The sequence below is a fragment of the Haliotis rufescens genome, unplaced genomic scaffold (assembly GCF_023055435.1).
Source record: "Haliotis rufescens isolate VD_foot unplaced genomic scaffold, xgHalRufe1.0.p SCAF_6, whole genome shotgun sequence".
Classification (NCBI taxonomy): domain Eukaryota; kingdom Metazoa; phylum Mollusca; class Gastropoda; order Lepetellida; family Haliotidae; genus Haliotis; species Haliotis rufescens.
In genome coordinates, this window is record NW_025964334.1 from 4934609 (window position 1) to 4949107 (window position 14499).

General features: G+C 45.2%; 2 protein-coding genes across 2 annotated transcripts; both read right to left on the reverse strand.

Moving 5' to 3' along the window:
* Nucleotides 1-1828: 1828 nt before the first annotated feature.
* On the reverse strand, nt 1829-2764 carry LOC125374675 (histidine-rich glycoprotein-like). Its single transcript, XM_048385885.1, has 2 exons — nt 2553-2764; nt 1829-2009 (listed from the first exon to the last, which is right to left on the reverse strand). The coding sequence occupies exons 1-2, from the start codon at nt 2762-2764 to the stop codon at nt 1829-1831; spliced, it is 393 nt and encodes a 130-aa protein (XP_048241842.1).
* Nucleotides 2765-2908: 144 nt separating this feature from the next.
* On the reverse strand, nt 2909-10936 carry LOC125374677 (histidine-rich glycoprotein-like). The gene is made up of 3 exons (XM_048385888.1): nt 10898-10936; nt 3483-3808; nt 2909-3389 (listed from the first exon to the last, which is right to left on the reverse strand). The coding sequence occupies exons 1-3, from the start codon at nt 10934-10936 to the stop codon at nt 2909-2911; spliced, it is 846 nt and encodes a 281-aa protein (XP_048241845.1).
* Between the last annotated feature and the right edge of the window lie 3563 nt (nt 10937-14499).

The window sequence follows — 14499 nt, forward strand, 5'->3', positions numbered from 1 at the left end:
CCCGGTAACAACCAGGATCAATCTGTTCAGGTAGACATCATTAATACAATTAATTATTAATGGCTGATTCAAATAAAGTGGACAATCAAGAGAGCTCGTCGTCGACACCGAGCTTAGTGAGGCTTCCACTGACGGAAATCAGGCGAGGTGAGATGAAATGGGGTTTAACGTCGCGTCCAAGATTATTGCACTTATATAGCGACATGCATGCACGTGTGTGTGTGTGTGTGTGTGGCTGCTTGTACTAGTCCGGACTGATGCCGATTTATAGTGCTAGCACACTGAGATACCATGCCGCGGTTCAACATGAATACCCCACTCAGACACAGTATACTGACTCCGAGCCGACCAGTCCTTGTTTTAGCCCTTTAATGCCGAGCGCCAGACAGGGTAACAACAAGTACCATCTTTTAACGTCTTTTGGTATGACGCGGCTGGGGATCGAATCCCGGACCTTCCGCTCTCCGGGCGGACGCTCTACCACTAGACCACGGAGGCGGTGACGGACATCAGGACCATGGAGCCGGGAAGAGAACCCGACACAAACACTCGGTTGCATTTTGAGTAAGCATCCAGTAGTTTGACGAACGGAATTAGTTGAAACTGTGTAAGTATTGAAGTTAGTTACTGGTTCACGCAAATGTTCAATGTCATCTTTTGTCCTTAACATATAGTGAATATAGTAGAATAGGTCTTCAGAAAACCCATGCTTGCCGTAAAAGGCGACTATGCTTGTCGTAAGAGGCGACCAACGGGATCGGGTGTTCAGGCTCGCTGACTTGGTTGATGCATGTCATCGTATCCCAATTGTGTGGATCGATGCTCATGATATCAATCACTGGATTGTCTGGTCCAGACTCGATTACTTACAGACCGCCGTCACAAAGCTTGATATGAAACCAGAGTTTAATTATTTTCACTAGTGTGAGACTGACATATTGCCTAGCAACACATTTCTAGTGAACTTGCTGTGGTAATGAATACTTGTTTTGAAGATTTAATGGATGGTTTTATGAACCCCGATCTCCTTCTCTCCAGCAGACCTTGATAAAAAACAAAACTTCATGATCAGGAAGCATGTTCACAGTGTGTTGTTGATCTAATCTCGGTCTGCCGCATTCTAAAATGCAGATTACACAGTTTGTCGAAGTCGTACAGGCAATAGAAGTCTTTGTAGACGACGTAGCTATCGCTGTAGTAGTAGTCGTATTCACAGTCGTTGAAGGAGTCCCGGTTGTAGTCAATGTCACAGAGGTATACAGTGTCGTTAGTAGTCAGTTTTGTGGTCGTATTCACAGTCGCAGTGGTAGTCGTGGTCGCATAGATAGCCGCAGTGGTAGTTGCGGTAACACAAATAGTGGCAGTGGTAGCCGAAGTTGCACAGATAGTGGCGGTGGTAGTCGTGGTCGCATAGATAGCCGCAGTGGTAGTTGCGGTAACACAGATAGTGGCAGTGGTAGCCGAAGTTGCACAGATAGTGGCGGTGGTACTCGCGGTCGCATAGATTTCGGCAGTGGCAATCGCGGTCGCAAAGATAGCCGTAGTGGTAGTCGCGGTCGCATAGACAGCGGTTATGGTAGTTGCGGTCACACAGGCAGTGGCAGTGGTAATCATCGTCGCACAAATAGTGGCAGGGGTAGTCGCAGTCGCACAGATAGTGGCAGTGGTAGTAGTGGTCACACAGTTAGTGGCAGTGGTAGTCGTGGTCACACAGATAGTGGCAGTTGTAGTCGCGGTCGCACAGGTAGTAGCAGTGGTAGTCGCGGTCACACAGATAGTGGCAGGGGTAGTCGTGGTCACACAGACAGTGGCAGTGGTAGTCGCGGTCTTACAGGTAGTAGCAGTGGTAGTCGCGGTCACACAGATAGTGGCAGTGGTAGTCGCGGTCACACAGATAGTGGCAGTGGTAGTTGGGGTCACACAGATAGTGGCAGTGGTAGTCGCGGTCGAACAGATAGTGGCAGTGGTAGTCGGGGTCACACAGATAGTGGCAGGGGTAGTCACGGTCACTAAGATAGTGGCAGTGGTAGTCGGGGTCACACAGATAGTGGCAGGGGTAGTCACGGTCACTAAGATAGTGGCAGTGGTAGTCGCGGTCGTTAAGATAGTGGCAGGGGTAGTCGCGGTCCTACAGGTAGTGGCAGTGGTAGTCGCGCTCGCACAGGTAGTGGCAGTGGTAGTCGCGCTCGCACAGATAGTGGCAGTGGTGGTCACGGTCACACACATAGTGGCAGTAGTAGTCGCGGTCACACACATAGTGGCAGGGGTAGTCGCGGTCCTACAGGTAGGGGCAGTGGTAGTCGCGGTCACTAAGATAGTGGCAGTGGTAGTCGCGGTCACACAGATAGTGGGAGGGGTTGTCGCGGTCACTAAGATAGTGGTAGTGGTAGTCGCAGTCGCTAAGATATTGGCAGGGGTAGTCGCGGTCGCACAGGTAGTTGCAGTGGTAGTCGGGGTCACACAGATAGTGGCAGTCGAAGTCGCAGTCACACAGGTAGTAGCAGTGGTAGTCGCAGTCACACAGATAGTGGCAGTGGTAGTCGCGGTCCTACAGGTAGTGGCAGTGGTAGTCACGGTCACTAAGATAGTGGCAGTGGTAGTCGGGTTCACACTGATAGTGGCAGTGGTAGTCGGGGCCACACAGATAGTGGCAGTGGTGGTCACGGTCACACAGATAGTGGCAGTGGTAGTCGGGGCCACACAGATAGTGGCAGTGGTAGTCGGGGTCACACAGGCACTGGCAGTGGTAGTCGCGGTCACACATATAGTGGCAGTGGTAGTCGCGGTCACTAAGATAGTGGCAGTGGTAGTTGCGCTCGCACGGATAGTGGCAGTAGTAGTCGAGGTCACTAAGAAGGTGGCAGTGGTAGTTGGGGTCACACAGATAGTGGCAGGGGTAGTCGCGATCCTACAGGTAGTGGCAGTGGTAGTCGCGCTCGCACAGATAGTTACAGTGGTAGTCGCGGTCACACAGATAGTGGCAGTGGTAGTCGCGGTCACACAGATAGTTACAGTGGTAGTCGCAGTCACACAGATAGTGGCAGTAGTAGTTGCGGTCACTAAGATAGTGGCAGTGGTAGTCGGGTTCACACTGATAGTGGCAGTAGTAGTTGCGGTCGCACAGATAGTGGCAGTGGTAGTCGGGGCCACACAGATAGTGGCAGTGGTAGTCGCGGTCGAACAGATAGTGGCAGTGGTAGTCGCGGTCACTAAGATAGTGGCAGTGGTAGTCGCGGTCACACAGAGAGTGGCAGTAGTAGTCGCGGTCGTTAAGATAGTGGCAGGGGTAGTCGCGGTCGCACAGGTAGTGGCAGTGGTAGTCGCGCTCGCACAGGTAGTGGCAGTGGTAGTCGCGCTCGCACAGATAGTGGCAGTGGTAGTCGCGGTCACTAAGATAGTGGCAGTGGTAGTTGCGGTCACACACATAGTGGCAGTGGAAGTCGCGGTCACACACATAGTGGCAGGGGTAGTCGCGGTCCTACAGGTAGTGGCAGTGGTAGTCGCGCTCGCACAGATAGTGGCAGGGGTAGTCGCGGTCACTTAGATAGTGGCAGTGGTAGTCGCGGTCACACAGATAGAGGCAGTGGTTGTCGCGGTCACTAAGATAGTGGCAGTGGTAGTCGCGGTCACACAGATAGTGGGAGGGGTTGTCGCGGTCACTAAGATAGTGGCAGTGGTAGTCGCAGTCACTAAGATAGTGGCAGGGGTAGTCGCGGTCGCACAGATAGTGGCAGTCGAAGTCGCGGTCACACAGGTAGTAACAGTGGTAGTCGCGGTCACACAGATAGTGGCAGTGGTAGTCGCGGTCCTACAGGTAGTGGCAGTGGTAGTCACGGGCACTAAGATAGTGGCAGTGGTAGTCGGGGCCACACAGATAGTGGCAGGGGTAGTCGCGGTCACTAAGATAGTGGCAGTGGTAGTCGCGGTCACACAGATTGTGGCAGGGGTAGTCGCGGTCGCACAGGTAGTGGCAGTGGTAGTCGCGGTCGCACAAGTAGTCTGCAGCAACAGGAGAAGTTTTAATGGTGAAGCAGTGGAAGTTGAAGCTCTCTGATATCTGTCGGACATCGGATACGGCACGTATAAGAGGCTGCCAAGGATACCTTTGAAACCCTACAGTCCGTATTAAAGAGGTTACACTGTGCACGCATCGTAAACGTATCTCGCCATGGGGAATACAGTTTCAGCTTATATCACGTGAGAGAAGGCTGTTTCCTCATGGCTGAAGACAAAAACAAGCAACAATTCTAAATTCCCAACTGGGAAAAAATTACGAAACATAACGATACTGCGATTAGTATGTATATAATAATCTCTATGGAAATCTACACACGGGTGCCGCTTTGGCAATAAGTCAATTACCACCAACCATACTGTAACTATCATATACATACATTCCGTGCACAATCCTGTTTCTTGGGTGATTGTCTCCCTTTGGGAATCTCACTTCCTGTCACGTGACGAGTGACAGTCCACGTGATGTATTGTGAGAGCAGAACTGTATGTGTTTTCTTTTCAACGAGTCCTCGGAGAGGTGATGTGTATATCTGCCGTATTACTGGCCCCCTCTTGGCAATATCGACAAACCGGGAAGGAGTCCCTGTGGTGCATTTTAAGTGTTGGGTTAATGAAACGAGGAGCATGAATATTCATGAAAATAATTTGTATGTAGATTATATTTGGAGATATGTAGTTTTCCCATCCATGGAAAATTGTCTAATTCTTGACAGTAATTTATAATTGCATTGTCATATGACGTCAGACTGTGATGACGTCAATACCACTCAGGTCGTTATTGCGATATCCTCACGTGGGGATTTCGGGATACAAAAGGATCGAAATCCCATGCTTGTCGCCAGACGAATTAACTGATTCTCGGTTGTCAAATATAAGTGATCTGGCACTTTGTGTGCTATGTTATCTTGCGACGTAGGTTCTTCATGCTTTCAACCAATCGTTTGGCTGATCTTGCCCTCGACTACAGACAGACCGCTGTGATATACTTGACAGCAGCGCTAAACAACATTCAATAGCAATCAGTATTGATGCGATGTCCTAAAATGGATTCCTCGGCTTTTGCCTCGGTTTTATCGTTTATGTTTCCACCGACCGCCCCCGTGGTCTAGTGGTAGGGCGTCCGCCCGGAGAGCGAAAGGTCCGGGGTTCGATCCCCGGCCGCGTCATACCAAAAGACGTTGATAAATGGTATTGTTGTTGCCCTACCTGGCCCTCGACATTAAGACTGGTCGGCTTGGTGTCGGTATACTGTGTCGGAGTAGGGTATTCATGTTAAACTGCGGCATGGTATCTCAGTGTGCTAGCACCATAAAATCGGCATGAGTCCGAACTAGTACAAGCAGACACACACACGTGCATGCACGTCGCTATATAAGTGCAACAATACTACCCTTGATCGTAACGTTCAACCCTATTTCAACCCCCAAAATGTTTCCATCTCACATATCTCAGCCATCGGACAGATGTGGTCAGATGTATACGACAGGTTTAATGAGGATTCGAACATGTCTGCATGTCCCCAATAACGGTAGACAGATGGAGAGTTCATTCTTCCGATTCTCAGTTCTGGGTGGTCAGTTTCAAGCAAAATGACGCCACATTGTTCGATTGTTAAAGGGGGCACGGGTGGCCCAGTCGTCTAAGGCGCCGCGATTCGCTGTGCAGAGTGAATGTGGGTTCGAATCCCGGTTCGCCCCAAATATGTTTCTAGGTTTGTCAGCACCATCCCCGTGCTCGTGGGTTTCACCGAAGTGGTAAACGTCTGAGACCTGCATCACTTCGGGCTTTCCTCCCACATTAAGCTGACACGCCGTGATATAACTGGAATAATGTTAAAAGCGGCGTTAAACCCAACTCACTCACTCGATTGTTAAATATGGAATGCCGTCATACATTGTTTGTTGTGTATTACGCTATTTGAACTATTGACTGTGTCAGTGAATTTTAATCTGTAGGCTTTATATTTCCAAATTTTCATTCTTATTATTACAACGAATAAATTATAGACTAATCTACGTTGCCTGTTATAGATCCATCGTCAAGCTATTACGTCATTCCTTCACCGGGGACAGAACTGCGTAATCCCTGGCAGGTCGTAGGTTATTCTGAAGTTCATTATTCATTACACTATAGACAGGAATATGCCCTGATATGCGAGTCATGACACGGATAGGAGTTCTACCATTATGATTGATCGACTGAGTTATATATACTACCGAGCAAAAGAAATTGCATAAATGTTTGATGGTGGTTAAAAATCAAACAAACAGAGTGGTTTATCGATGGTGATGTATTTGGGTGTCATAGTTGTGTCCTTGACCTTAGGTTTGCTGTTTCGGGGGCTGTTTTCAGCTGAGTGAGTGAGTGAGTGAGTGAGTATGGTTTCATGCAGCTTTTAGCTATTTTCCAGCAATATCACGACGGGGGACGCCAGAAATGGGCTTCATACATTGTACCCATGTCGGGAACTAAACCCGGGTCTTCCGTTGGACAAGCGAACACTTTAACCACAAGGCTACCCGACCGCCCCATTCAGCCTAGTAACCCTTTTATAACGTTATAAGGGTTAACTTAATCTTAAACATATCGCAAATCAACCCACTGTTTATCGTTCTGCCTTGACATTCTTAACATTGTTTCTTTACATGTTCGGGGGGCACGGGTGGCCCGGTCGTCTAAGGCGCCGCGATTCGCTGTGCAGAATTGCGTCCCTTTGGCACGCCAGAAACCTATGATTGTGGGTTCGAATCCCGGTTCGCCCCAATAATGTTTCTAGGTTTGTCAGCACCATACCCGTGCTCGTGGGTTTCACCGAAGTGGTAAACGTCTTAGACCTGCATCACTTCGGGCTTTCCTCCCACATTAAGCTGACACGCTGTGATATAACTGGAATAATGTTAAAAGCGGCGTTAAACCCAACTCACTCACTCTTTGCATGTTCAGTCTCATGAGTCCCGGCACTGTTACTGATGGATGGAATAAAAGAAAGCTCATTTCCATATATTTCAGCCCATGATCATGCACGGGAATATCTAACATGATTTTTGTTCGAGAAAATTACTTCATTAAATGAAATTAGTTTTAGTGTCTTGAAAATAGATATATGATGTTTATCCTCAAATCAGTCGGTCCAACACACTGACCATGCTACTTCTTCCTGAACAAAATGCGATCGTTTCATTGTTGAAAGTATTCAGCAAGCGACAAGCGCTTATAATGTTTCACCAGATGTTTTGAAGATCGAGGCTCTAAAGTCTTGTGACGAGTGACACAAGCATAAAGAGCAACATGCCTGATATTCGTATCTCGAAAACGAACTGAAAACAAGCTCCTAACGTTTGTTGTTTAAAGCCATCTATATGACGACGGTCTGTACTGTTGCGTTTTTGAGACCTGTCTTCTACATCTTGTAATTATTCTGGCTAGACGCCGTTCTTTTGTAGCCATATTTTATTCTCTTCAACCTTCACCTCTGCCCAAGGGCAGATAATCCAAAACGTCATTTCATTTCAAACCGCCAGAAAATAAAGATGACATGCTTATCCTTATGTGAAATTTACATTCAAATTTACTACCAAATGTATTCCGTTTTGCTACGCTACAGTCCATAATCGAGTATGGACCAGACAATCCAGTGATTGACATCATGAGCATCGATCTACACAACTGGGATACGATGACATGCAACCAAGTAAGCGAACCTGACCACCTGATCCCGTTGGTCGCCCTTAACGACAAGCATAGTCTCTTCTTATGGCAAGCGTTGTTTACTGAAGACCTATTCTCTAACCGAATCTTCAAGGGTCAGCTCCAGACGTAGATAAATAGGAGCGCGACATTATATTGAATCCAAGTGACAAGGAAATGAAGCCGAGTGGTTTTAGATATCTGACATCTCATTGGCTGAAGAATCCACGCATTCATCATTTAGTTTGGGTGGTCAAAGTTGCCTGAGGAAATACCTGACCCGACCTTCTATTGACTTGTACTTATATCTTCAGCAAAGCGATATCATATCGGAGAAAATAAATCTGATTTTAATGAGATTGTTCATACTCGTACCAGTGAAGTATGCTGATGGTTAAAGCGTTCGCTCGTCATGTGGAAGGTCCGGGTTCGATTCTCCATATGGGCATAATGCATGAATCCTATTTCTGGGATGTGGCTGGATTTTGCTAAAAGCTGAGTAAAACTATACCCACTAAATTATTCGTCCATACTCTGTTACTAACATGCGTATGTTGTTACCTTCAGATCACAACAATATTTCACAGGGGTGGTATTAATATCAATCACATTCTCATATATTATGTATTGCAGTTTATATTAATAAAATATATAAAAAACCAACAATTATCCTTGTTCTTAATTGAAAACATGCTCTGCATACCATATCACCCACCACTGTGTTTACAGTTTTGTTTGTTTGTTGTTTAACGCCGCACTCAGCAATATTCCAGCTTTACGACAGCGGTCGGTAAATAATCGAGTATGGACCAGACAATCCAGTGATTGACAACAAGAGTATCGATCCACGCAACTGGGATACGATGACATGCATCAACCAAGTCAGTGAGCCAGACCACCCGATCCCGTTAGTCGCCTCTTATGACAAGCATTGTCGTCTTTTACGGCAAGCATGCTGTGTTAACATGAAGCATTGTATCTCCACATATTTTATAGTATATATAACGATGACAAAAGCTTTAAAAACAGTTCAAAACATTCAAATCGGACTGTAAATATAAAACAATAACGCCAGAGAATAATCAGTTTCGATTATCCCCCAAAACTGATTCCGTTGGGTGTAACAGGCAAATTATGGTGGAACTTATATGAATAGATAGATAACTCCAAATCAGTGATGACACAAGGTGTTCGCGAAAAGATAAGTGTGTGTTTATTGCCTGACACCGCACAGTAGGATTCCTGCCATACGATGGCTGGCGACTTACGGGATCGGGTGGTCAGGCTCGCTGACTTGGTTGATGCATGTCATCGATCCCAATTACGTGGATCGATGCTCATGATGTCAATCACTTGTCTGGTCCAGACTCGATTATTTACAGACCGCCGTCATATAGCTGTAATATTGCCGAGTGCGGCGTTAAACAACAAACCAACCAACGATGGCTGTCTGTAAACAATCGATTCTTGACCAGACAATCAAGTGATGGACCAGACAATCCAGTGACACGAAAGCGCATTTACTGAATTGTTGAAACTAAAAATGATATATGTTTCTTTTAAATTACGTCTTCGAGTTAGTCTACATTTTGTTGCGGACAGTAATCACAATATCTGGGGCAGTCGGTAGCCTAGTGGTTAAAGCGTTCGCTCGTCACGCCGAAGAACCAGGTACGATTCACCCACATTGGTACAATGTTTGGAAGCCCATTTCTGGTGTCCCCCGCCGTGATATTGCTGGAATATTGCTAAAGGCGGCGCAAAATCTCACTCACTCACTCACAATATCTAGAATTTCTTGCAATGACGATCTGTTTTAATCTTGAGTTGATAACAAATTCTAATCATTGTTAAGTACGTCCTTAAATCTTGAGTTTAAGGATCTAGATACATTTCACAACGAACTTTCAAATTGCTATACAATACCAGTTTCTTAGATTCATTTTTGGATGTGATGTGCGTTAAAATATCAGTCATTTTACACATTGACTGTAACATATATACACATATGGGCAGACTACAGTTGACGACAGGAGTAGTCAATTATTGCTTAGGTAGGGTTATTTTAGTAGTCAAAATGGTAATGAGTAGACCATCTTAATAAACGGACAAAAGAAAGCGTACACTTGAAAATTGGATTTGACCAACAAATAATTATCAGAACGTTACTTAAGGTCCAAACCACACTGAATTTGTTGAAACTAAAAACTATATGTTTACTTCAAATTACTTCTGCGTACAAGTGCAGAGATTCTGTGCTGACAAGTCAAGAGAAACGTTTAGCAAATATGTTCGTTTTGCGACACTGTTGGGGGCAGTTTTAATTATTGTGACCCAAACAGTTCTTTTGGCTGACTCAGCATAATTGACAAATACTACTGTCTACAAAGAAACAGTCCAACAGCAGAAACATCGACCCAGGTCAAGGAAATATACAGCGTCAACGCAGGAGAATAACGGGTCCAACGAGTAAGGAATAGCTGCTGTTTTCTTTGTACCGATGTAAGGACATGTGCAAGTACCTCGCTTACTCTTGCAACATTCATGTAAGTATTCATTTGCTTGACCAATGCTGACCAAGGTGAGGGATGTGGCAATCAGGCAGTGGTCCTGAAGTGTCAAAGCCGGAAGCAATGGCCACTGTGACCTACAATTAGGCAGTGAGGTCAGACAAAACGTCGTTTACTAAGGGATGGAACCCAGATGTGGTAATCAAGTCCTGAAGTAATGACCAGACACGTGTGGCTCCTGGATAGCCTGATTAAAAATTCATATCATACAATAAATGACTTTCCTTTTTGAGAATTTGTCTCGAACTCTGCCTTTTGAAACCAAAGTCCGATTGGATACACAACGTGCCGTCCATCATGTCAATTAAACACTTCAAATACAACATGTGCATCTGTCTCTCATTTGTCCTTCTTTAGCAACATCACAATATTGCGTCAATATTTGAGAGTTCATACAGTACCATGTTATCGAAGTGAGTGAATTATGGAGTCTGGCCTAACGCCGCTTTGAATAGTATTTCGTTGTGTCAAGGAGCGTCAGTTTGATGTGGAGGAAAGCCTGAAGTGATGTCTGATCAGATTTCATACTTTCCCGAGTGCTGTTTTGCACTGACCGATACTGAACTATATATTGTTTATATATTTACGTCCGAAAAGCTTGATTTAACGCTAAACGCACTTACCATTCGTTCTTTGACACGCGCCACTTTTCGTGACGTCATTGCGTCATAAGAACGTGGAGGCTCTATTTAAAAAAAAAGGTGAGGTGAGGTGAAATTGGGTTTAACGTCGCGTCTAAGATTATTGCACTTATATAGCGACGTGCATGTACGTGTATGTGTGTGTGTTTGTGTGGCTGCTTGTACTAGTCCGGACTGATGCCGATTTATAGTGCTAGGTCACTGAGATACCATGCCGCAGTTTAACATGAATACCCCACTCAACACAGTATACTGACTCCGAGCCGACCAGTCCTTGTTTTAGCCCCTTAATGCCGAGCGCCAGACAGGGTAACAACAAGTACCATCTTTTAACGTATTTTCGTATGACGCGGCTGGGGATCGAACCCCGGACCTTCCGCTCTCCGGGTGGAAAGCGACAAGAAAACATATCATTTTCATGAGAAATCTCTGCTTAAAGCATTATCCCTTGTACGAATCCAACTGTATCATGAGCCAGGTGTTCGCGAAAACCTTGACCTTCACCTTTGTGACCTGTAAAGATCCGTCCTTGCTGTCATCAGTTTCCATGAGACCCGTGAAGATCCGGTGTAGAATAGGTCTTCAACGACCCATGCTTGCCGTAAAAGGCGATAATGCTTGTCGTAAGAGTCGACTAACGGGATCGGGTGGTCAGGCTCGATGACTTGGTTGATGCATGTCATCGTATTCCTTTTGCATGGGTCGATGTTCATGATGTCAATCACTGGATTGTCTGGTCAAGACTCGATTATTTACAGACCGCCGTCATACAGCTTGAATATTGCTGAGTGCGGCGTTAAACAAAAAACAAAACAAACAAAACAGTTTCGATGAATCTACTTTTAACGTACCCGTGCGGGGAATCGAATTAAGGCCTTGGACCGACGCACGAAAGGTTTAACCCTACCATCTCCCTACAAAACCACTGACCTGCCTTGTCCAGACTCGATTAAACAACAGACCGGACAAAAGGTACAGATGATCGACAAGGGGATTGTGAGAATATGCGGGAAATACCACCACTTAACCCACCTGTTCATAAAATGGACTTGTCCGACACTGCCGTGGTGGGATTCTATATACGGAGTCATCATTATTAAAAATAGGTTAAATATTTCTTCACAAATTTCAATACAGCTTTAACCGCCTCACAAAACAATAAGCTGAACAATTGCCGTACCGTAAAGGTTTAATTCGGATGAGATACGGTCCTTCCCTAAATGTCGTGAACAGATAAAGGTTATCACTTGAGAACACGCCAACATTCGACGGACCTTGTATTCATTGATTGGCCTCTTCGTAATGCCTTGAACCACTTTCATTTGAGTTTTAATCAGGTCGTTTACTCGACACCTCTCCGTGTGAAGATCTGAGGAAACCGCCATTGGAGATCGCGTCAGGTGAATCCCGAGCGGTCTTTGAACACCCTATCGAAATGAAGCATGTGTGGGGTCTTCACCCAATCTGATGTCAGCTTTCAAAAACGATTCGGTGTAAATTCTTAAGTTCAGAAATTTTGATCTCAACACGTGAAAGCCCACAAAGAATAGTGCCAACGCGATTAGAAACGTGAGGTTATCAAAAATATCCCTACCATGTGTAATCATGTGTGACCTTTGTCGTTTACCATTCAGAATTGCACGTTTATGTTTGTTTTCGAAATATGGGAGTAAACTATTTGATTTGATTGATATTTGTATACGCACATACCAGACGCATGACATGTTTAATTAGGTATTATTATAATATTATTATGATTACTCATTAACGCTAGCCACACAGTGAAACCTCGGTTATCCAGACGTCCCGGATGAATAAATTTTCAGATTTACAAATCGTAGGTGCATAGATATGTTGCTGTAGACGTATACAAACTTCCACAACAAGATCAGAAATTATAGTGTCCTGATTAACGGGGTTCGGACGAACGAGGTTTCCCTGTATTCTACTTTCTCACACTTTAAGAAAGAAAAATAAATTCTCAAAAGTTGAGGTAGATGTAAAGCTTATAATTCATTACATAATATATTCAGTTGTTGAAGTTTACAACTCTGGCAAGGATGGCAGTTTCCTCAAAATTAAATCGATTAAATTATTGGATTGAACTACGCATCCTTCCTACTCATCTGTAAAATTCGGTGACAACATTTTAAAATTCATCTCGTCGAGTTAATCGTGTCCGCCAATTTGACGTCGTACATTATACTCAACGAATAACTACGCGTCGTCATTTACTGGGGACGTAGTATTGATACAAATCTCCCCGGACAATAACATTGCATATAAGCAAAAAAACAAATAACAAAAAACTGTGCACATCACCCGAGATAGGAGGTGAGGTGAGGTGAAATGGGGTTTAACGTCGCGTTCAAGATTATTGCACTTATATAGCGACGTGCATGTACGTGTGTGTGTTTGTGTGGCTGCTTGTCCGGACTGATGCCGATTTATAGTCCTTGCTCACTGAGATACCATGCCACAGTTTAACATGAATACCCCACTCAGACACAGTATACTGACTCCGAGCCGACCAGTCCTTGTTTTAGCCCCTTAATGCCGACAGGGTAACAACAAGTACCATCTTTTAACGTCTATGGTATGACGCGGTCGGGGATCGACCCCGGACCTTCCGCTCTCCGGAATAGGAACAAAAGGACAAGAAGGCCATCACGTTAAGTGTCTGGATAAAGGAGATTTTGTACCCTCAGCGCCCCATGCATCGGTGCTTGGCCTGCTGGATCCCGCCAGCGAACGTCGAAGCTTGAGTGAGTGAGTAAGTTTTGTTTTGCGCCGCTTTCAGCACTATGCCAACACTATCACGACGGGACACACAAAATTGAAAGTTCGGTATTTTAAAAACAACCATCGGTACAAAAATAAAATAATTGATATAATACCTCAATGAAATTGTTCAGGATAAATAAAAAAGACAAAAATCTAAACATGATTACATGGCCTTACCGAAATTGAGAAATGTGAGTGTTCGTTAAGACATTTATTTCAAGAAAAAGACTCGCGAATCATCACAGACTATTTAAAGAAAGTCGATTAGCGAGGATGAAGATGCCTTGTGTCCGAACTTTGATTAGTGACGGACAGAGGTGGGAGGTTATTGACGTTTCTAAATACTCTGGAACATTAATGAATAGGGGTTATACTGGCAATGAAGAAAACACGTTATAACGGGGACTTGACATACGCACGTCAGACAGAACGTGCTATTGACGGCGGAAGGGGATGAAAAGGTACATTCTTTGGCTGGACTTCTGACAAGGTTTAATAAACGGGAAAACAAATTACAAACAAATGTAAAAATAAAGAAATGTGGCTTAGTTAATTGATCACTCGTCCTTCAGTACAGCCTATTCCTGGTTTAAGCAAAAACAAATCCCTTTGTGGGACGAGGGTATGTGTGGATTTTTGTGTGGGATTGGGTGTGGGGTGGCTGCGGATGTGGGTGTGGGTGTGGGTGTGGGTGGGTGTGATTGTGGGTGTGGGTGTGGGTGTGGGTGTGGGTGGGTGTGGGGTGGGTGCGGATGTGGGTGTTGGTGTGGGTGCGGGTGCGGGTGTGGGTGTGGGTGTGG